The following is a 23700-nucleotide window of genomic DNA, read 5'->3' on the forward strand; positions in this document are numbered from 1 at the left end:
CTCCCATGCATTTTGTATTGAATAAATGACACTGATAAAATAATGCATGCGTGTACACATATTTTGAGGATCTGAGTCTAGTGCAACTGTTTTAATTTGTTTATTTTTCATTGGGAAATGTACATCACATTTTTAAGTCTGTTAATTTCCTTTGTCACTCATATATCTGATATTTATAGGTTTTAGGGGCACTACGTAAATAAACCCCGAAGAGGCTCACAAGTGTGAATGCCTAAACTGCATTTCCCATGGTTCTCTTTTAACTTGAAGCTTCCTTCCAAGAGGACTGAGTCGCTGAACTCTATGGTTAATGCTATGACAGGACAGTTGGAACAGCTATCCGGTGCCGAGTCGATATTCAATCTAGCCATGGCGGCCACGGGTGGAGGGAAAATTAGAAGCAGAAGATGTCATAGCGCTTCGAAACCTTACGCCAAAAGCAAACAGGTAAATAAAATGACCGTGTTCGTATGAATGTTCCACATTGAAGGATAGCGTGTAGTTTCTTGACAGTTGTCTTTTCGCTCTTGTGTTATTGTTTTCTTGGAGACATTTTGTGTGGCCTAGTCTTAGCGCTCATGGCCTCCACGCTGTGTCAAGGAAACGAGCAAGCTAGCGAAGTGAGAAACATTTTGCCGGTTCAGGGAACTAGCGTGTTACTAGCCAGGTAACCGGTGTCTATCTTTTAAAACGGTAAAGACTAACGACAGCCATAGTTATTTAACACACTGTCTTGTAGAAATATTGAAATGCACTAGTTTATATGTAGTAACGTTACTGGCTTCTTGTCAAGTTTGCGTTGGCTACATGCGTAGCTATTCAAACTAGCAAGCAGTCGACAAGTAGCTAACGTTAGTTAGCTAATTTCGGATGCTTGCTAAATCTAACTACCTAGCTAGTTTTGCGTTGTCTCTTTGCCTACATTGATATGCAACGTAAACTATGGAATATCAGTTGTGATAAATTGATAGTATCTCCCAATTCAATAATGTATATGTTTTCTATTTTTAAGACAATTGGCGTTGGTCTTTTTCATTTCATAGCCGGTTAGGTCATAATGTGTGGCTAGTGCGCAATGCTAGTTAGCATTGCTAACTAGCTAATTTCAGAACCGTTTCTAGTGACCACATGGTTGACTGGTTCAATACTACCTAAACGTTGGAGGCTAGATCGTGTTTTAACATTATCATTACTTGGTTACAATCTACTAAGGCAACATAAATAAAATATCAACATTAGGCCGTGATAGTAGTCATTTTCCAGATTTCTTAAAAACAAGGCAATATCATGTTAATCTCAAAAGGGGCATAAATGTGAGGCGGTGTGGAAACGTAGCTAACCAGTCGTAGCCTAGCCTGGGGCATTGAGCTCATTTGAGGACAGTTGACTAGAGGTCTTCCAGGGTCCAAAAAATTGGACCCGATGACAATCGTAACAGAACCGGATAATACAATGTTTTAAAAGGGCGAACCGGGCCCGATAACAATCAGACCAAACACAATACGGTTCAAACCTCATGTCTCTATCATCTGTTAAAGTTATTGTAGTTTTAAACATTGTAGGGTGACTAAATCAATGGAAGCCAGAGTAAGTGGTCAAATCTGGAAAATATCATTGTCAGCTAGGCTGATGCTGTGCGAGAATTAGTTGAACTAGTCCTCTTCTTGGAGGTAAGATCGATTTTGGGACATAACATGTAGCATCTTAATATTCTACCAAATTCTTCTCATATTAATGCAAAAATCTTATTTTTAGGCTTGTTTTTGTGAGAGATCTTCTCTCTGTGAAATGTCAACGGAGCACTGAGTATCACAAGCTTTAGATTCTCAAAGCCTTTTACACAGTGGTGGGAAAAGTATGCAATTGTCATACTTGAGTAAAAGTAAAGATACCTTAATAGAAAATTACTCAAGTACAAAGTCACCCAGTAAAATACTAGAGTTAAAGTATTTGGTTTGAAATGTGCTTAAGTATCAAAGTAAGTGTAAAATTATTTCAAATTCATTGTATTAAGCAAACCACAGCACATCGCTTGTTTTTTTATTTTATTTTTCACTGATAGCCAGGGGAACACTCCAACAATCAGACACCATTTACAAACAAAGCATTTGTGTTGAGTTATTCTGCCAGATCAAAGGCAGTAGCTATGACCAGGGATGTTCTCTTGATAAGTGTGTGAATTGGACCATTTTCCTGTTCTGCTAAGGATTCAAAATGTAACGAGTGTAAGGGAACATGCAGTATATTTTCATTAGGAATGTAGTGAAGTAAAAGTTGTAAAAAATACCCCCAAAAACAACTTACAGTATTTTTACTTAAGTACTTTACACCAAGGCTTTAACATATAATTCAGATTCTCTCATGTTAAAGGTAGACTCAACAAAACAATGTTGCCATGAGCAGCACCACAGATCTTGAGATGAGTGAGATGCAAGACTTCACTCTGTCACACAGAGTATGTGCACAGGTTCGCTTCACGCAGTTCACAGCGTGCTAGCCAGGGCACCAAAACAGAATTTGAGCCTCGTGTTTCAATGCTCTTAGTTGTTGCAGAAATTGACCCACTTTGCTGTTTACTTTCTGCATCTACGTCATACTGCTGAGTCATACCCTTTTAATATTTTTTTTTGTACAATGCGGAAACAACTTTGCAGACGATCATCATATGTAAAATCCCCAAAAGTTGCTGCGTGAAAGTGGCACCACTCTGTCGAGTGCTTTTTATTATTTTACTAAGTCTGACTTTTTGGAAATAATGTTCATATGTTAGAAAGACCCCAGTGAACGATTTAGAACATGAAGAATGATATTTGTCTTGGTCAAATTGATTTTAGAACACAAGAAAGTGAAATGGCATCACCAAAGCACCGTTTCACCCACTCTAGGTGAAGTGGGAGGACAAAATGGTTGCGGGGGACATGAAAAAGAAACTTGAAACGGGCAAACGTTTACTGGTTTCTCAGGAGGGAAAGGGGAAGTCAGTGGAAGTGGAAGACATTTGACATAGTTGTGGGAACTACTAAAAATCAAGAAAAGAGGGTATATGAGCGAGTGCTGTGAGTATTATGTGTGCCAAACAGGTGCTGTTAGATTACGATATTATATTTTCGGACCATTTGGAACAGTGTAAACACAAAATAAATGATGTATACTAGAGTCTGTTCTAATGAAGGTAAATAATATATATTACTGTATAAAGCCTTAATTACAGCAAATACTAAAAAATATTGCATGCATTCGTAAACTGCGGTTTAACTTGTTTTGGATAATTATTCAAAGCTTCCTTTGTTAATTAATTTCTTTGCATTAATTAATTTCTTTGCATTTCAAAGCATGAATGACTCATGTGCTTGTGTGATGACATGGGGCTCCCGAGTGGTGTAGCGGTCTAAGGCACTGCATCTGTGCTAGAGGCGTCACTACAGACCGTGGTTCTATTCCAGGGTTGATTGATACAGTAGCATATTTATTGACATATCGGCCTAAGTATGAAGACTAAACAGCACACGCTCTTACATGCTGACCAGGCCGTTTGCATCATGTGCGCGAGCGTTGCATAGTTAATTTTAATGTACACATGTTATTCTGTCATTGCACCCACACTGCTCGCACGCGTCAACGTAGCCAGGCACTAAAATAGAACTTGGTTCTATTTGTGACACTTGATGCGCTGCAAGTCCTGCCTCTTCCTTCTCCCCATTGGTTTTGAGTCGCATATACCCACGTGGGTGATTGAAAGATGAACTGAGGTTCACACTCCAGTTCAGTCGGTTTATGTTAAGGCACCTTAAACACTGGGTTGTTATTTTACCTGAAACGCACAAAGTCCTCTACTCTGACAATTAATCCACAGATAAAATGGTCAACAGAGTAGGTTTCTAGTACTCTCTCCTTCCTTCAGGCTTCTTCTGCTTTGGACTTTATATGGTGGTTGGCAACCAATTTTATGTCCCAGGACAAATTAGCTAGTAATACATTTATTGTTTTAGAAACATTACAAAGCATGCTCATCTGTTTTGTTGGTGTAATTTTAGCAGGGGGGGAAAAAACATTATGGCTGGTAGATTATTATTATTATTATTTATCTACCTGTCATGTAATTTTAGGCCCTGCCAACAATCAACCAGTCAACTAAGGTGTGTTAGACCTAATTTTAACATCACTATTTTTGACGACACATTTGATTAATAAAATATTTAATTAGTCTTCCTCAAATGAAGGGGATGATAATGCAATCTTTGCAAGAGGGAGGGAATCTGATTACATTGGTCCTCGACTCGTGGCTCAGTCTTTTCATTCGGGGGTGGGGAATTGATCCGCTGGCCTAGAAAAGTTAGCTGCTCATCCCTGTTCTATGTCATATCAGTGTCCAGATTTCCAGGAACATAAAACACCTTGACATGAAATGCCACAGTATGTTTTCATAAGTCAGAACATGTCTGTACATTTTTTCAGTTGACAGGAACAATGCACCATTTAGGAGTTTATTGTAAAGTCATTTTATCAATAGCCTGTGGGCAAAGACTGAGACTTTTAGATTGGCTATTGGAAAGTGAAGGCCAGAAGCCCGCCAGCAGTAAAAACAAAGAGGACGTGTAGGCCAAACTAGCGGAATATTTGACTGGAGTTCACTTCAGACCAGTGAACTCGAACTTTCAGTTGGGGTTATGTTTGTGTAGGCCAACATGTCAGCTGCACATTCCACTTATTTGGTTGGACCCCACACGCATTAATTGTGCTTTTCTTCCGTCAGCTGGGAAGTTTTGGTGAGGGAAGCAGTAGGCCTACTCACTTTTAAATGGACATGTAAAAGTTATGAACTGTGTCATCTAGAGGCCGACCGATTTAATTGGAATGGCCAATTTCAAGTTTTCATAACAATTGGAAATCTGTATTTTTAGACACTTAAAAACAAAACCTTTTTTTTTTTTTTTTTTACACCTTTTTATTTAACTAGGCAAGTCAGTTAAGAGCACATTCTTAATTTCAATGACGGCCTTGGAACGGTGGGTTAACTGCCTTGTTCAGGGGCAGAACGACAGATTTTTACCTTGTCAGCTCGGGGATTCAATCATGCAACCTTACAGTTGACTAGTCCAACGCTCTAACCACCTGCCTCTCATTGCACTCCACGAGGAGTCTGCCTGTTAAATCAAATCAAATTTTATTTGTCACATACACATGGTTAGCAGATGTTAATGCGAGTGTAGCGAAATGCTTGTGCTTCTAGTTCCGACAATGCAGTAATAACCAACAAGTAATCTAACTAACAATTCCAAAACTACTGTCTTATACACAGTGTAAGGGGATAAAGAATATGTACATAAGGATATATGAATGAGTGATGGTACAGAGCAGCATAGGCAAGATACAGTAGCTGATATCGAGTACAGTATATACATATGAGATGAGTATGTAAACAAAGTGGCATAGTTAAAGTGGCATAGTCGATGATATAGAGTACAGTATATACGTATGCATATGAGATGAATAATGTAGGGTAAGTAACATTATATAAGGTAGCATTGTTTATATATTTACATCATTTCCCATCAATTCCCATTATTAAAGTGGCTGGAGTTGAGTCAGTGTCATTGTCAGTGTGTTGGCAGCAGCCACTCAATGTTAGCGGTGGCTGTTTAACAGTCTGATGGCCTTGAGATAGAAGCTGTTTTTCAGTCTCTCGGTCCCAGCTTTGATGCACCTGTACTGACCTCGCCTTCTGGATGATAGCGGGGTGAACAGGCAGTGGCTCGGGTGGTTGATGTCCTTGATGATCTTTATGGCCTTCCTGTAACATCGGGTGGTGTAGGTGTCCTGGAGGGCAGGTAGTTTGCCCCCGGTGATGCGTTGTGCAGACCTAACTACCCTCTGGAGAGCCTTACGGTTGAGGGCGGAGCAGTTGCCGTACCAGGCGGTGATACAGCCCGCCAGGATGCTCTCGATTGTGCATCTGTAGAAGTTTGTGAGTGCTTTTGGTGACAAGCTGAATTTCTTCAGCCTCCTGAGGTTGAAGAGGCGCTGCTGCGCCTTCTTCACGATGCTGTCTGTGTGAGTGGACCAATTCAGTTTGTCTGTGATGTGTATGCCGAGGAACTTAAAACTTGCTACCCTCTCCACTACTGTTCCATCGATGTGGATAGGGGTGTGTTCCCTCTGCTGTTTCCTGAAGTCCACAATCATCTCCTTAGTTTTGTTGACGTTGAGTGTGAGGTTATTTTCCTGACACCACACTCCGAGGGCCCTCACCTCCTCCCTGTAGGCCGTCCCGTCGTTGTTGGTAATCAAGCCTACCACTGTTGTGTCGTCCGCAAACTTGATGATTGAGTTGGAGGCGTGCGTGGCCACGCAGTCGTGGGTGAACAGGGAGTACAGGAGAGGGCTCAGAACGCACCCTTGTGGGGCCCCAGTGTTGAGGCTCAGCGGGGAGGAGATGTTGTTGCCTACCCTCACCACCTGGGGGCGGCCCGTCAGGAAGTCCAGTACCCAGTTGCACAGGGCGGGGTCGAGACCCAGGGTCTCGAGCTTGATGACGAGCTTGGAGGGTACTATGGTGTTGAATGCCGAGCTGTAGTCGATGAACAGGATTCTCACATAGGTATTCCTCTTGTCCAGATGGGTTAGGGCAGTGTGGTTGAGATTGCATCGTCTGTGGACCTGCTTGGGCGGTAAGCAAATTGGAGTGGGTCTAGGGTGTCAGGTAGGGTGGAGGTGATATGGTCCTTGACTAGTCTCTCAAAGCACTTCATGATGACGGATGTGAGTGCTACGGGGCGGTAGTCGTTTAGCTCAGTTACCTTAGCTTTCTTGGGAACAGGAACAATGGTGGCCCTCTTGAAGCATGTGGGAACAGCAGACTGGTATAGGGATTGATTGAATATGTCCGTAAACACACCGGCCAGCTGGTCTGCGCATGCTCTGAGGGCGCGGCTGGGGATGCCATCTGGGCCTGCAGCCTTGCGAGGGTTAACACGTTTAAATGTCTTACTCACCTCGGCTGCAGTGAAGGAGAGACCGCATGTTTTCATTGCAGGCCTTGTCAGTGGCACTGTATTGTCCTCAAAGCGGGCAAAAAAGTTATTTAGTCTGCCTGGGAGCAAGACATCCTGGTCCGTGACTGGGCTGGATTTCTTCCTGTAGTCCGTGATTGACTGTAGACCCTGCCACATGCCTCTTGTGTCTGAGCCGTTGAATTGAGATTCTACTTTGTTTCTGTACTGACGCTTAGCTTGTTTGATAGCCTTGCGGAGGGAATAGCTGCACTGTTTGTATTCAGTCATGTTACCAGACACCTTGCCCTGATTAAAAGCAGTGGTTCGCGCTTTCAGTTTCACACGAATGCTGCCATCAATCCACGGTTTCTGGTTAGGGAATGTTTTAATCGTTGCTATGGGAACGACATCTTCAACGCACGTTCTAATGAACTCGCACACCAAATCAGCGTATTCGTCAATATTGTTATCTGACGCAATACGGAACATGTCCCAGTCCACGTGATGGAAGCAGTCTTGGAGTGTGGAGTTACACGAATGCAGTAAGAAGCCAAGGTAAGTTGATAGCTAGCATTAAACTTATCTTATAAAAAACAATCAATCAATCATAATCACTAGTTAACTACACATGGTTGATGATATTACTAGTTTATCTAGCATGTCCTGCGTTGCATATAATCGATGCGGTGCGCATTCTCAAAAAAGGACTGTCGTTGCTCCAACGTGTACCTAAACATCAATGCCTTTCTTAAAATCAATACACAGAAGTATATATTTTTAAGCCTGCATATTTAGCTAAAAGAAATCCAGGTTAGCAGGCAATATTAACCAGGTGAAATTGTGTCACTTCTCTTGCGTTCATTGCATGCAGAGTCGGGGTATATGCAACCGTTTGGGCCGCCTGGCTCGTTCCGAACTAATTTGCCAGAATTTTATGTAATTATGACATAACATTGAAGGTTGTGCAATGTGACAGGAATATTTCAACTTATGGATGCCACCCGTTAGATAAAATATGGAACGGTTCCGTATTTCACTGAAAGAATAAACGTTTTGTTTTCGAGGTGATAGTTTCCGGATTCGACTATATTAATAAAGGCTCGTATTTCTGTGTGTTATAATTAAGTCTATGATTTGATAGAGCAGTCTGACTGAGCGATGATAGGCACCAGCAGGCTCGTAAGCATTCATTCAAACAGCACTTTTGTGCGGTTTGCCAGCAGCTCTTTGCAATGCCTCAGGCATTGAGCTGTTTATGACTTCAAGCCTATCAACTCCCGAGATTATGGCTGGTGTAACCGATGTGAAATGGCTAGCTAGTTAGCGGGGTGCGCGCTAATAGCATTTCAAACGTCACTCGCTCTGAGACTTGGAGTAGTTGTTCCCCTTGCTCTGCATGGGTAATGCTGCATCGAGGGTGGCTGTTGTCGATGTGTTCCTGGTTCGAGCCCAGGTAGGGGAGAGGAGAGGGACGGAAGCTATACTGTTACACTGGCAATACTAAAGTGCCTATAAGAACATCCAATAGTCAAAGGTATATGAAATACAAATGGTATAGAGAGAAATAGTCCTATAATAACTACAACCTAAAACTTCTTACCTGGGAATATTGAAGACTCATGTTGAAAGGAACCACCAGCTTTCATATGTTCTCATGTTCTGAGCATGGAACTCAAACGTTAGCTTTGAGTTCCATGGTACATATTGCACTTTTACTTTCTTCAACACTTTGTTTTTGCATTAGTTAAACCAAATTGAATGTGCTTCATTATTTTTAGGCTAAATTGATTTTATTGATGTATTATATTATGTTTAAAATAAGTGTTCATTCAGTATTGTTGTAATTGTCATTCTTACGAATAAAAAAATCGGCCAATTTAATCGGCATGGGCTTTTTTTGCCCCGCCAATAATTGTATCGGCGTTGAAAAATCATAATCGGTCGACCTCGTGTCATCACAGGAGCTGGTTTCAGGTTATTGTCCTTGGAGGGAGGGAAAATCATGAGTGAAATCACTTTGCTTTCATCCCACCCTGTTGAATTTAACACGAAGCGTCCTCTCACGAAGCGTCCTTCTTACAGATTGGACCTCACTTTTTAAAAATGCATCGGTAATAGATTTTTTCCACATGCCATTGACACTGCTATATACTGAACAAAAATATAAACGCAACAATTTCTATGATTTTATTTAGTTACAGTTCATATAAGGAGATCACTCAATTGAAATCAATAAATTAGGCCCTAATTTATTGATTTCACATGACTGGTCTGGAGTGCAGACATGGGTGGGCCTGTGAGGGCATAGGCCCACCCACTGGGGAGCCAGGCCCAGCCAATCAAAATTTGTTTTCCCCACAAAAGGGCTTTATTACAGACAAATACTCAGTTTCATCAGCTGTCCTGGTGGATGGTCACAGACAATTCCACAGGTGAAGAAGCTGGATGTGGAGGTCCTGGGCTGGTTAAAGTGGTTAAACGTGGTCTGCGGTTATGAGGCTGGTTGGACGTACTGCAAAATTCTCTAAAATGACATTGGAGGTGGCTTATGGTAGTGAACTTAATATTAAATTCTCTGGCAACAGCTTTGGTGGACATTCCGTCAGTCAGCATGCAAATTGCATGCTCCTTCATAACTTGAGACATCTGTGGCATTGTTTTGTGTGACAAAACTGCATATTTTAGAGTGGCAAAGGAGAAATGTTCACTAACAGGGATGTAAACAAGTTTGCTCACAACATTTTAGAGAAATAAGCTTTTTGTGTATATGGAAAAATTCTGGGATCTTTTATTTTACCTCATGAAACATGGGACCAACACTACATGTTGTGTTTATTTTTGTTCAGTATGGTTAGGCCTACCAGGCTAGTTACATTAAAAAAACACATCAAATGTTTAAGCTAGAGAATTATTTTATTTAAAATGTTTTTTAAACATTGGCTGTGTCTCAAGCTGCCTATGTTGGCCTTCCGCATCTGCGGTGGAATGTATAGCAGAGCCAAAGCGCTGTTTGTCAGACCAGAGGACATCAGCCCCCCCCGAGGCTTAGTCTTTTAGAGGTTAAACCTGTGTGGTCTGTATACAGGATGTGTCATAGAACTAACCTCCCCCAGGGGAGGGGCCTATTGTGGTGTGACACAGTCAGCTCTTTCAGTCATATAGGAAATAATGAACATTGCATTTACATCTGTTTGTGTGGAACCCCGAGCCAGTGTTTACAGGGTTTGGGGTCTGTATATTTAGCTATGTTGACCACTTGACCGGTCTGCTTTTGTAGTGGTCCTAAATTATGATTTATGGTTGTGCTGGCACATGTTAAGGGACAGATGCAAGTTCAACTGGTGTTCTGTATTACCTTGCACACATTTGAAATGGCAAAAATAATTATCTTCCTTTTTTTATGAAATGCTACAATCTGAGTCAGACGCATTGTCCAGTTTGTATAGCCTAGCAGCTCATTGGTTCACTTCTGTCAATAGGCCTTATGCACATTCCATGATCGAACGTTCTAAACACACTTCCTATCGGTTTGGCAATTTCCGGTCAGTCTAGTTGTTATCGACGATATAACGTTACTACCACTATGTCGCAGTTTTTTTACTAGGTGTCTTCAGGACTTGCCTCAAATTAATATTGTACATCGAATTGTTACATCAGCCTCTGAGACTCCAGCTAGCAAGAACGAAAAGGGGTTCAAGATGTATATAGGAAGCTACATAGACAACTATGAAGGTGAGTACCAAGTCAGTGACAGATATAATGTTAGCTAGCCACAATCATTAGCTAGCTAATTTAACTATTAACTGTAGCTAGCTAGTTACTTCGTAAAATGATGTAACTTTGACAGAATCTACCTGAGAATGTGTGTATTTTCGTTAGCTTGGTTAAGTTATGCTTGCTAACTATATTTGCTAGCTAAAAATAATTGTTATTCATGTCTTCTACACAAAAATACATTGACAGGGGAGATCACCGTGAGGGCTGCCTGCCACAGGTCCATGAGGAAGAGTGAAAAGCCGCACAGCATGAGAGTAGGGAAAGGTTATAGATAGCTACTAGGGACCTTGTTAAACATCTCCTGTGAGACACTGTCATCATGGTCAAAATGGGTTGGAGACAGTGTCAACATTTAATCTTATCAGTAGATAGATATTAAGCATGGGTCCCAATCACAATTTAGAATTGCCCACTTAACAGGTTATTTGGCTAAGATCTGTTGATGCAGTGTTTGGTAGTTTTGTTACTGAAACACAATGTATTCCTGTATCGTTAAATGAGCCCCAGTTTAAGAAAACTAGACACTACTATGTTTATTGTTATTCATTCTCACTTCAGTATTCCATCACACTTATCTTCACAGATGGTGTTAAGCACTCTGTACCAGTGATAGTGGTCCAAAGCCACTGCTCCTGTGTTGCAGGAAGTGCTCTGTGTATGCAGACCATGGAGATGAAGAGGGGGCTAGCCATTGTGCCAGTGGCTGTACAGGAGTACGGCACACTGAAGAATGTTAACTTCTTTCCGTGTGGCTTCGTAGTGCACCCAGATGCTCTGTGGTTAGGATCCTCTCCAGATGGAATCATATTTGATTCCAGTGTGAGACCACACTTTGGACTCTTAGAGGTCAAGTACCCAAATGTACCAAGTTATGTTGACTGCCCTTACCTGTAGATACAGAATGGAGAGCTGATGTTCTTACCTGTAGATACAGAATGGAGAGCTGATGTTCTTACCTGTAGATACAGAATGGAGAGCTGATGTTCTTACCTGAAGATACAGAGTGGAGAGCTGAAGTTGAAGAGATCTCATGCTTACTACTGGCAGGTGCAAGGTCAAATCCTTCTCACAGGTTGTAGCTGGTGTGGCTTTGTCAGCTGTGCACAAGGGGACATCCTAGTTGAAAGGCTATATACAGATCTACAGGTTTCAAAAACTATAAGAAAGAAGGTTGACCACTTAATTTTACCACTACTTGCAGAAGTGTCTCTCGCACCTGAATGGATCCCCTGCATGGGTGCCAAATGTAGTGGTTTTATGAAAAATATGTATTGATGTTCCTGTGAAGAAATGTACAGTAGATTAGATTTGTTAAAAAAAAAATGTATTTCAGCAAATGTTCAACAGTTCAGTTAATCAATTACACATCTCTAACATTGTATTCAATCTTGCATTCTGGTTATTCTGTGTTTTACTTGATTTCTTTCCCCCACCCCTGTTACTCATTGCCTAATTAAAGCCAATACAAGCTCCACACAAACTGATATTCACTACAACACAAATGATTGATACATGTCATAGATAAACAAATTATTATTTTGCTGCTAGCAAATAAACATATGTACAATTACACTGGCTTGGCCCATGCTCTGACCAAAGGTCTGTTTTGAAAGTTGACCAACTGGCACGCCACTGCAAATAATTGGTTGATGCTGCCTGAGATGGTCAGGGGGATGACCGTGTCAAACAGCTTGTGCTCCTTTACTCTGCGGATCATTCTTTCAACACGCACTCTCAGCCTGGCAATTGATTGGGTCTTCCTAACCTCCCTGACCTTGCACCTACCAGTAGTTGTATATAGGAAGCTACATAGACATCTTGAACCCCTTTTCATTCTTGCTAGCTGGAGTCTCGGAGGCTGATGTAACAATTCAATGTACAATATTAATTTTAGGCAAGTCCTGAAGACACCTAGTAAAAAAACTGCGACATAGTGGTAGTAACGTTATATCGTCGGTAACAGCTAGACTGACCGGAAATTGCCAAACCGATAGGAAGTGTGTTTAGAACGTTCGATCATGGAATGTGCATAAGGCCTATTGTACGCCTCCATACCATCTCACTGTTTCAACCACACACACGCACACAAGTGCTTACTGGGAGAACAATGAGAGCAGATTTCTGGCACAGTCCTGTGGTCTCATGGCCCCATTCACAGGAGTAATGCAGTGTCTTTAAATCCCTAGAATCACAAAGGCCTGCGTGCACTAATTGACCCAGAGAGGGGTCTGAGAGGCTGGGGCTGGTACATAGGTTAATTAGACTTATCTAGAGCAGCAGTTCATAACTTTTTCCATTCCGGGACCATTACAGTCAAGCTCTTGAGAGCTACCATTCGCAGTAGCACTTTTTTTCCCTTTTACTGCTATATCTTGCCGGTCACTTTTAGCAGTCAATGTAACTAATTAAAGGCTTATTATAATAATAAACAATTTGCCTTGTGATAAGTCATGTAAAATTGATTGCTTACACTGGTCTTTGCTTGGTAAAAACTGTGGATATCTGCTCTGCACTCGACTGGTGGTTTTTACAGATGAGCAGAAGTGAAGTGGAGCATATGGTCGTTATCAGGAGTCAAAAGCTACCAGGAGACTGGGCGGTGTGCGAGCTACCTTCTTTTTACAGTTGCTCTTTATTGCTGCGGCAAAATTTTACTTGGGCCTGAGGCTCCTGCAGACCTGTTCTAAAAGGACATTTAGTGTAGTTAATGAAGCTGTAGAGCACTTCAGTACCGTTTTTGTGATATTGATTTAAAGACAGGAAGCATCTTCCTCTGGCTTGTATATAAGCCTAGATCTCCTGTAGAAGGATGTGTGTGTTACAGCATTAGACCTGTGCTGCGTCAGACTCCTCTGACCCACTTTTCACTGAGAGCTTGAGTAAGTAGGGCTTCGCTTGAGAGGAATTACTTTCCTGTGCGCCCACTGCTCGCTCGCTCTCTCTATTGTTACCTAGTGACACTTTCATCATTGGTGGTGTTTGTCTTTTTTCAAATTTGTTGCCCTGAATGAATTTGTATTTTGCTATAATGTGTAACACTAGACGTTCCATCACGGTTTTATTTTGTTTTGGAAAGTTTCACTATTGTGTTAAATGTCTCCCTTTATTCTCTCCATCCTGCTCTCCACTTTCTCTCCACCAGCAGCAGCCTGGCCTGATTAGTCGAGTGACAGACACAGTCAAGAGCATCGTTCCTTCTTGGCTGCAGAAATACTTCAGGAATGGGGAGGCTGCAGAGGGGGGAGGGGCCGTAGTGGGGGCGGAGCAGAACAGCCAGGCCCCTCCCCCAAATGGCAGCGAGGAGGTAGCACCACGTCCTGATGGACGGGACACTCCGGAGCCCGGTACCAGCAATACAGGTTAGTAGATATGGTGTCAGCCAATCAGCATTCAGGGCTCCAACCACCCAGTTTATAATATTTGTTAATGTTTCATATTTTGTGTTAGGATTGTAAAGCCTAATTCCAGTAGTTGGACATGCCTTGGGACTTATGTGCAATTTTGAACCTCAAAATATGTATCAACCCATCTTAACCCTAGTCATTTCTCCTCAACACCCCCAGAACCTTCGACAAGCAGGGCATCCCTGAACTTCCAGGATGTTCTGTCGAGGCCCCCCCTCAACCGCTCTCACCTCCACTTCCCCTCCTTGGACACCTCCCTGGCCCGCAGGGGCCCCAGCTCTCTCTTCTCCCAGCCCTCCACCTCCTCTGCCCCCTTCGTTGGGGCCTCACCCAGCTTCTCCCTTGTCAAAGAGATCAAGGACAACAGCTCACAGCACGAGGACGACAACATCTCTACCACCAGCGGCTTCTCTTCACGTGCATCAGACAAAGGTAATGTGTGTTGGGGATTGTGTGTGTCAAAAGTACGGAATCCCGTTTTGGCCACTAGCAATCCTGTTGAGGTCTTGAGTTGGCAGAAGAGATTTTTATGGTAGGATGTGGCTTTGAGAAAATATATCCCAAATCTTGAATATAGGATTTTAGGATCTAGTCGGTACTGCTAAAATTCAGTCCTTTGTTGCGTGACACATTTTGTATGAATACTCAAATTTGAATCTTATCTGTCCCCAGATGTACCTAATTCGAAGACCGCATCGCTACCCCAGCTCTGGTCCCCGGAGATGGACCGGACCCACTCTGGGCCTCAGCAGTCCCAGTCCAGTCTCAAGAAGCCTGCGTTCAACCTGTCTGTCTTTGGGACGTCCTCCACTGTGAGTGTCAGTCAGTCAAGTCAGTCCTCCACTGTGAGTGCCAGTCAAGAGTCCACAAACTCTAATCGCTTAGCTACTGATGTTCAGTTGATTTACTTTGACTAGTTGATCATTTACACAAATGTAAGTACATTTTTAACAGAAAAACCAACATGCATACAGTGCCTATAGAAAGCTTACACCCTTATCTTTTTTCCACATTTTATGTTAAGTGGGATTGGTAATGTATTTATTTTTTTAAGTCTTTTGATCTACACACAACACTCCCATAATGTCAAAGTGAAAAGAAAATGATATAAATTAATTCATTTTTTAGAACTAAGATATAGTCACTGTATAAGTATTCACCCCCTTTGTTTAGGCAAGCCTAAATTAGTTCAGAAGTAAAATTTGGCTTCGCAAATCACATAGTAAGTTATATGGACTCACTCTGTGTAAAATAATGGAGTTTAAATTGTTTTTGACTACCCCTTCTGTCCCTCATGCATACAACATCTGTAAGGTCCTTTAAGCACATATTAAACTACAACGACCAGGGAGCTTTTTGAAAGCCTCATAAAGGGCAGTTATTGGTAGATGGGTAACAATAACAAATCAGACCCTGAATATCTCTTTAAGCATGATAAAGTTAACAGTTATGCTGTGGGTGATGTATTAAACCACACAGACACATCAAATATGAAGTTGTCCTTCTGAACTGAGCTGCAGGACCGGAATGAAACTGCTTAGGTATGTCACCATGATGCCATTTGGTGATTTTAAAATGGCTACGAAGTTCAATGGCTGTGACAGCTGAGGACGGATCAACATTGTAGTGACTCCACAATAATGACTGAAATGACAGATTGAAAAGAAGAATACAAATATCCAGAATAAAAAATATTCCAAAACATGCATATGTATGCAGCAAGGCACTAAAGTAATACGTCAAAGGAATCCACTTTTTGCAAAGCCTTATGTTTTGGGGCAAACACAACACATCACTGAGTAACTGCCTTTTTATTTTCAAGCGTGGTGGTGGTTGCATCACGGTATGGGTGTTCTTGAAAAACTGGATAAAACAACGTGATGGAGTGTTGTGTATTGAGCTTAGTGGTGGTGGGCATGTTATGGCATTCATGTTTGCCTGCGCAATTAGCCTAAACTGAAGTTTCTGCCTCTTTATTGGACATTACTTTCACTATGTCACGGAAACAGGCAAAACCTGCTCCAGTCTGATTTACACCAGCCACTGGGAGAGGAATCATCTTTCAGCAGGACGGTAATCAACAACACAAAGCCAAATCTACACTGGAGTTAGTTATCAAGAAGACAGTGAATGTTCCTGAGTAGCCAAGTTACAGTTTCATCTTAAATCTGCTTGAAAACCTATGGCAAGACTTGAACATTGCTGTCTAGCCATGATCCCCAACACCTTGACCGAGATAAAAAAAAAAATATATATATATATATATGACTCTCAGCTGTAATCGCGGCCAAAGGTGATTCTAACATGTATAGACTCTTACCTAATCAAGGTATATTTAAGCAATGAGGCCCGAGGAGGTGTGCTATATCGCCAATATACCACGGCTAAGGGTTGTCCTTAAGCGCAACGCAGAGTGCCTGGACACAGCCCTTAGCTGTGGTACATTGGCCATATACCACAAACCCCAGAGGTGCCTTATTGCTATCATGAACTGGTTACCAATTTAATTATAGCAGTAAAAATAAATGTTTTGTCGGTCTGATATACCACAGCTGTCAGCCAATCAGCATTCGGTGCTCAAACGACCCCATTTATAAGTGTTTTGTATTTAATTCATCTTTAAAAATATTATTTTTCTTCCACTTTGGCATTATAAGAATTTGTTCTTAACGGACTTGCCTAGTTAAATAAAGGTTCAATTAAAAAAACATTACAAAATTACATATGTTTTGTCAAGGATCTTCACAAAATACTGACTATTAAATCCATTTGAATCCCACTTTGTAACAGAATCAAATGTGACGAAATCCAAGGGGGGTGTTGACTTTCTATAGGATCTTGGAAACTCTGGCTTTTGCAGCATTATTTATGATTGTGTTTTTTAACATTGGGCATTTGTGTTCTTCTCCACTAGTCTACGATGAACAGTTCAGTGCTGAATTCCAGTCAGTTGGGGGATTCCCCCTTCTACCCAGGGAAGACTACCTACGGGGGAGCAGCTGCTGTTAGAACAGCCCGTTCACGCACAGCCATACCTTACCAGGTAGTTCTCTACAAATCAACAATGCTTCCCTATTGATTTTCTCCTAGGCAAGAAACAATATTCTGTGGGAAATTTGACTGCTATATTTTCCCCTCTAGGCTCCATTGCGGAGACAGATCAAGGCCAAGCCTGCTGGGGCTCAGCCCTGTGGGGTGACCAGCGCTACCGCCCGACGCATCCTACAGTCCCTGGAGCGCATGTCCAGCCCCCTCGCTGTGAGTACACATGTTTTAATTGAATATGGAATCCTCAGATTAGCAGGAACAGGGGCTTACTCAGCCTGGCACAATGGTTACAGAACCGTTCTATTTAATTGTGTAGACCTTTCAACCTCAGTCAGCTTTATACCTTACATTTTCTATTTATATTCTATTTCTGGAAAAGTGATTTGAGAAGTGGTGAATCCTCACAAGGAAGTGACGTTAACATCTCAACTTGGCTACCAAGTAATGGTAAATATTGGTTGTTTATGTTAACAAGTGCATCACAGTTGTGTGTTTGTCTTAACAGGATGCCAAGAGAATCCCCTCTACAGTTTCCTCTCCCTTATCAACAGTAAGAGTATTTCTCTTTAAACTTTTTAGGTCCTCCATTGTTGTCATTGTCATGATCTCACAGTTATTTCTCCTATGTCCTTCAGTCACTGGATGGCAGCACTCTACACCTTTCACATTTTCAGGCCAAAAAGAAACTGGTAAGTGTTTATCTTCGAAACACCCTTTACAAAATCTCTTGACCCTGACAATTGACATTATGGCTGGTCTCCTCTCCTCTACGTGTGTTTGTTAACCAGTTTTCTCCCAGCTGTTTGTCCACAATATTATGAACCCCAACAACTAACATGCACAGCAGCAGCTGAAAGGTCTTGAGCCAAACACTGCAGTTAGTTGGTGTGAACAGTGGTGTCATTGTTAGTTCCTCCTGCCCCTTTTATTCCTGTCTCCTGAAGTTAATGGGTGTCAGGCTGGGGCAGCTGTTCACCACTGCTCTGCTGTGTTTATGCGCTGAGTCTGTGAGCAGGCGTGTGTTTTAAGTAAGCGGGTGTGTGTGTGAGTGAGTGAAGAGTGTGTTTGTAAGCATTTGAGAGCATGTGTGTCTCTTTGTGTTGCTATCTAGTAGGGTTAGCTATGCCAAAGCTGGATGGCTGTCTGTAACTGTCAAATTGTCCAGCTGTGACAGCTGGTCACTAAGCCCTGACAATGGGCCGTTGAGAAGTAAGGGGGTCTGACAAGACTGTCCAGATCCATAGATGGCTTTTTGGGGCAGAAGGCTCGAGGGCTGGTTCCTCTCAATGTTGTGGCCATATTGACTAAGTGCTACCATTTTTGAGATTTCTCAAGGACCATGCAAACATTTTGTTACAATGAAAGTTTGGCAGTGGTACGTGCCAGTTTATTAGAACTTTTATTTGGCCAGATTAATCCAGTTGTGGATAATGGCCATATATGGATTGGAGAGCTGAGACAAACATTTTAATGTTGTACATTTGTGTGTGCTCGCGGGCCTGGGACACCTTATTTTGAGTATTTATCGGACGTTTTTGTGTGTTCGCCCTCCAGCTGGACTCTCCCCTCCCCCCAGTCCAGAAGCTGGTGATCCCGGCGGCAGCGTCAGTGTCGGGGAACCGTTCCATGTCCTTCAGGCCCTCTCTGACCCCTGGGGGCCTGGCTCGGACCCCTAGAGACACGGTGAGGACCCCTAGCACCACCTCCACATTAGTCAGCTAATGGCTTCTACGCATCCATCCAACTACCGCAAATTAACTATAGATGATGTGTTGGGAAGTTTTCCCCGAACTCAGACCAATGACTGTTTCTACATGTTGAATCGGGACCAACTACGATGTCCAGCTACTGTGTCCAGCGGCGATCAACTGAGACCACACACCGTGCTGATTCATTTAAGACCTGTCCATAGATGGTTGGATAGATGTGTAGAAGCCTTTACAAACTAAGTCTGTTTTATTCCAGAGTTGCTTTCCAAATTACAGCCAGACTGCTGCTTGTTTTTTATGTTCCACCTCTGCTTTGCCTCCAGCCCACAAGACAATCCCCTCTGATTCCTGAAGCAGTGGCAGGTCCTTCTCAAAGCACAAGCAGCATTCTACCCACCTACCCTCTGTCCAGCACTCCTGCATTCAGCAGCACAGGGTCAGGAGGTGGGAAGATGAAGAGGGAGAGGACCAGCACAAGACCCTCTTCCAAACGTCCTGAAGACCAGGTGGATTCTCCCTTCTCACTCTCTGTGACCCCTCTCCTTTCTGGGGAGAAAAGTTTGGTTTCCCGGCAAATGATAAACAAATGATTTTGGTTCTAAATCTCTTCAGAAAAGGCTGAAAGTGAGATTTAAAAATACCCCTTCTGTGTAGAAATGATCTGGTGCTGCATGCTGTTTTAAATACTCCATTTGACTCTCTCTTCAGATCGCTGAGCTATCGGACCTGCCAGCCATCTCGCTCCCCCACAGCCCGTCCTTCAGTCTGCCCAGCTTCAGCTTCTTCCAGCCTCCCACCGCCACAGTCACGCCCACTGCCGCTCTCACTACCTCACCTGTCCTGGAGGAGCCCATCCCTAACAAGGTCCGTCCAGCTCCATTTGCTTACATCCCAAATGGCACCCCATTCCCTATATGGTGCACTAATTTTGACCCTATTCCCTATATGGTGCACTACGTCTGACCCTATTCCCTATATGGTGCACTACTTGTGACCAGGCCATTTGGGATGCAGGCTTTGACATTGTGACTTCCACTAGCTTTATTTCAATGTGTTCAGTGTTCATCCTAATAACCATGAAGGCCTAGTGAATAAATAGTGTGACATCTGCTGAAACTGACCTGGATCAGTTGTCGTCTTTATTCCAGGTGCCACCGACTACAGCCCCCTCTACCCCTCCCTCCACACCTTTCACCTTCTCCTCCCCCATCGTCATGGCAACTGCTGCTAGCCCACCGTCCTTCTCCCCGTCTGTAAGTCCCACAGCTTTACTGCAGCTTGAGTATGCCTGCTGTGATGACAGTATTACCCCTATAGAATATTGTTTCTGTTTTTGACACTCAACAGTGAGTTCATATTCTTACTCCTGTACCAGGTATTGAAACCAAACCTTGCACTGTCGGATGTTGGTAATTTTTGTTTGTCTTTCAGTCTGGATTTACCTTCAGTGCACCTGTAGTGAAAACGGGTCTGTCACTATCCAACGGGAAGATGGCCACCCCAGTATTGGCAGCAGGTAAGGTTGGATCAACTCCAGAATAAGAACAAGATCAAGATCCAAACCTTGATGTAAAGGGAAATTAATTTCATAGCTAATCGTTGTTTCCATTGGTGTCTCTGTAGTGAAGCACGCTGCCAGTGAGAGCATGGATGAGTTTGAAGGGCCATATAAACCAGCCAAGGTGTTGAAACAGGGCAGTGTTCTGGACCTCCTGAATGGACCTGGTGAGAATTACCTGTGATGATTTATCTTGATGACTCAAGTCCGTTGCCATAAACTGGTACTCCATCAGCTGTCATGACGGTTATGGCAACTTATGTTGCCATTTTAATGGGAGGGTTCAAATAGTGCCATTAGTTTTCTATTTTGTTTTAGTGGTTTTTAACCCCTTGTCTTCTTCTCCATAGGATTTGCCGTTCCTGTTACTCAGACCTCCCCTGTCCCCAAAGCCCACCAGGAGACCCCAGCACTGTCCACCAACACCCCCTCCCTTGGGGACTTGTTCAAAGCGACAACAGGTTCCTGGGATTGTGACGCCTGTGTGGTGCAGAACAAACCCACTGACACCAAGTGTGTGACCTCTGTGACCCCACGACTAAACTCTGGCTCCTCTTTAGCAAAAACCGACAGTATACCCTTGTTGTCCGGGCTGGAGGGTTCCACCACCACCACTACTCCCGCTGCAACTTTTGGGGCCCTGTTCACAAAGCCTGCAGGAAGCTGGGACTGTGACACTTGTCTGGTTCAGAACAAGCCTGATGCTGTCAAATGTGTGGCCTGTGAGACAACCAAGCCTGGGACTGGAGTTAAGGCCACACTGACTATGCCTGCCTTCTTGGAGGCTAAGACTCTGCCCGCTGCTGCCCCACTCCTGGGCTTCGGAGACAAGTTTAAGAAGCCAGAGGGAGAATGGGAGTGTGGCGTGTGCATGGTGCAGAACAAGGCGCAAGACACCAAGTGTGTTTCCTGTGGGATCGCTAAGCCAGGTAGTGAGACGAGAGAACAACCTGGTGCTTATTATTTTATTTTTTAAGTTGCCCCATACTGCCATCTTGGCCAAATGTTCAGTTTACATCAGAAGATCTTCAAGGGAGTGTTTAAATGATGTGAATCTGATGCAAATGTACATGTTTATATTTTTGCTGATCGCTCATATCTTCATCTACCTAACAGGAGCAACGGCTTCGCCTCCATCTCTAACTCCCGCCCCTGTCAGCGCCACTCCTCTACTAGGCTTTGGGGCCCAGTTCAAGAAGCCAGAGGGAGCGTGGGAGTGTGACGTGTGCTGTGTTGAGAACAAGGGAGCAGACAAGGAGTGTGTGGCCTGCCAGACCCCCAAGCCTGGAGCTAAAGTAGAGCCCAAAGGTATGTACAGCTATCAACTGCCATCTTTGTGTGTTCTAGAGGCTTTGTCATTTTAGCGAGATCTTTGATTTTATTGAGGATAGATGTGAAGCCTGAACGTGCTAAAGTATTTTAAAAAAAAAATTGTAACTCATTAATGTGATTCCTGGTTTCTTTCAGCATTTGGTTCCTCATCGTTTGGTATCCAGTCCTCTTCTGACTCGGGGGGATTCAAGTTTGGCATGGGGGCGTCATCGGACTCTGGTTCTGGGGGCTTCAAATTCGGCGGCACCCTCTTGGACTCCTCATCTTCAGGGGGCTTCAAATTTGGTGCATCTGCCTCATCGGACTCTACCTCGACAGACACCAGCAGCTCTGCAGGCTTCAAATTTGGAGGCTCCTCTGAGGGATGCAAATTTGCAGCTTCAGCTGCTTCCACCCCTGCAGTGGACGAGGGGAAGAAGGCTGAAGCCCCCAGTATGGGTGCCGGGTTCAAATTCGGCGTCGGCGGTGGGCTCTCGTTCGGCAATGCAGCAGCTGCTAGCACGGAGAGCGAACCCCCTTACAGTGGGTTCTCCTTTCATCTGGTGGCAACCTCTGATTCCTCCTCTACTTTCAGCCTCCCTGTTTCTACAGAGAATGACAGTGGAGCTTCTACAGAAACCACGACTACCACCACAGCAGCAGCTCCTATGTTTGGGAAGCTGGCTGAAGCCAAGACTACTGTGCTGACCACACCACTAGGGGGCAGCATATTCAGGGAATCACTAGAGAAAGACAAGGCCCCTTCTTTCACCTTTGGGAAGCATGAGAAGGAGGTTGCCTCTATGGGTTCTGGGTTCCTGTTCAGTGTTCCTAGTAAAGAGGGGGTGGCATCAGCTCCATCTACAGGCTTTTCCTTCAGTAAGCCAGACCCACCTAAAGACCAGCCCAATGCACCTGCCTTGGCCTTTGAGAAGCCGGAAGACAAGAGTGAGACCCCAGCAGCAGAAGCCCCTAAGCCCTCATTCAGCTTTGGGCAAAGCACAACAGGTGAGAGGAATACTCTGCTGCAGTAGTTAATATTGTTATTAACCTGTTTTGTATTTGTCGATTTTATGAATGGATGTTCTACTATGGAATTCTTTTTTTGGTGCTATTTTTATTTTTCACTATTTAACTGTTTGTAATTAATGTAAACACTGTCTACACTTAAACCATGATATAATTCTTCACTTAATTCCATTGTTTTCCTTGTAGATGCTGCAGCCCCAAAGCCAGCATTTGGGTTCATGGCAAGCACCACCACCACCTCTTCTTCCAGCAGCTCTACCCCAGCCCCCATCCCGGCCCCCAGTACCTTCCTGTTCGGGCAGAGTGCCTCTACTGAGGCCACCCCAGCCAAGTCCTTCTTGTTTGGGCAGAGCCAGGACAGCCTGCCTGCCCCTGCAGTCTCTCTGAACCCTAGCCCGGCTCAGCCCTTCCTGTTTGGGTCTGGACCTAATGCTGTGGCTCCCTCCTTCACTTTTGGAGCAGCGGCACCCTCCACTGCAGGTTGGTTCCCTTTAGGACTTATTTTAAAGGGGGTTTTCCACCCCTGACGTGCCACTGCATCATTTTACTCATCTGCAATTTATAGGATAACAACTATAGCTGTTAATGGCTTTGACCAATGATTGACCAAATATGTTTTACCACTTTAGCACTCTTGTTTTAGTTGGCTGAAATGTAGTCTGTGAATGATAAAACACTTACCCACCACTATCTTTGGTCACCTCCATCAGCAGCCCCTGCTCCGTTTGTATTCAGCCCTGCCTCCTCCACTGGGTTTGGGTCAGGACAAGCTCCTAACTTTGGTCAGGGCACCCCCCATCCCAGTGCCCCAGCGTTTGGTTCCCCTGCCCCGTCCCCCTTCTCTGCCACTGCCTCCCAGCCCCCTACCTTCG

The 23700-nt window shown here is 43.6% G+C and overlaps 1 protein-coding gene across 5 annotated transcripts in view; it reads left to right on the forward strand.

Moving 5' to 3' along the window:
• Window positions 1-261: 261 nt before the first annotated feature.
• The window catches only part of LOC112229466 (nuclear pore complex protein Nup153), a 25674-nt gene continuing 2235 nt past the window's right edge, over window positions 262-23700 (forward strand). The window contains exons 1-19 of one of the 5 annotated variants that reach the window (XM_024395319.2): window positions 262-447; window positions 13912-14128; window positions 14333-14605; window positions 14846-15018; window positions 17088-17216; window positions 17315-17431; window positions 17727-17771; window positions 17857-17910; window positions 18776-18904; window positions 19254-19436; window positions 19639-19794; window positions 20079-20183; window positions 20362-20446; window positions 20554-20655; window positions 20839-21417; window positions 21605-21796; window positions 21956-22807; window positions 23015-23308; window positions 23542-23700. The exon at window positions 23542-23700 is cut by the window's right edge and continues 84 nt beyond it. In XM_024395319.2, coding sequence (XP_024251087.1) covers window positions 304-447; window positions 13912-14128; window positions 14333-14605; window positions 14846-15018; window positions 17088-17216; window positions 17315-17431; window positions 17727-17771; window positions 17857-17910; window positions 18776-18904; window positions 19254-19436; window positions 19639-19794; window positions 20079-20183; window positions 20362-20446; window positions 20554-20655; window positions 20839-21417; window positions 21605-21796; window positions 21956-22807; window positions 23015-23308; window positions 23542-23700 — 3988 coding nt within the window. In that variant the 5' untranslated portion in view covers window positions 262-303. Of the gene's footprint in view, window positions 448-13911; window positions 14129-14332; window positions 14606-14845; window positions 15019-17087; window positions 17217-17314; window positions 17432-17726; window positions 17772-17856; window positions 17911-18775; window positions 18905-19253; window positions 19437-19638; window positions 19795-20078; window positions 20184-20361; window positions 20447-20553; window positions 20656-20838; window positions 21418-21604; window positions 21797-21955; window positions 22808-23014; window positions 23309-23538 lie in introns of all 5 variants that reach the window. The other 4 variants (XM_024395321.2, XM_024395318.2, XM_024395323.2 and 1 more) reach the window with 4 other exon arrangements.

This window comes from Oncorhynchus tshawytscha, linkage group LG31, assembly GCF_018296145.1.
Source record: "Oncorhynchus tshawytscha isolate Ot180627B linkage group LG31, Otsh_v2.0, whole genome shotgun sequence".
Lineage (NCBI taxonomy): Eukaryota > Metazoa > Chordata > Actinopteri > Salmoniformes > Salmonidae > Oncorhynchus > Oncorhynchus tshawytscha.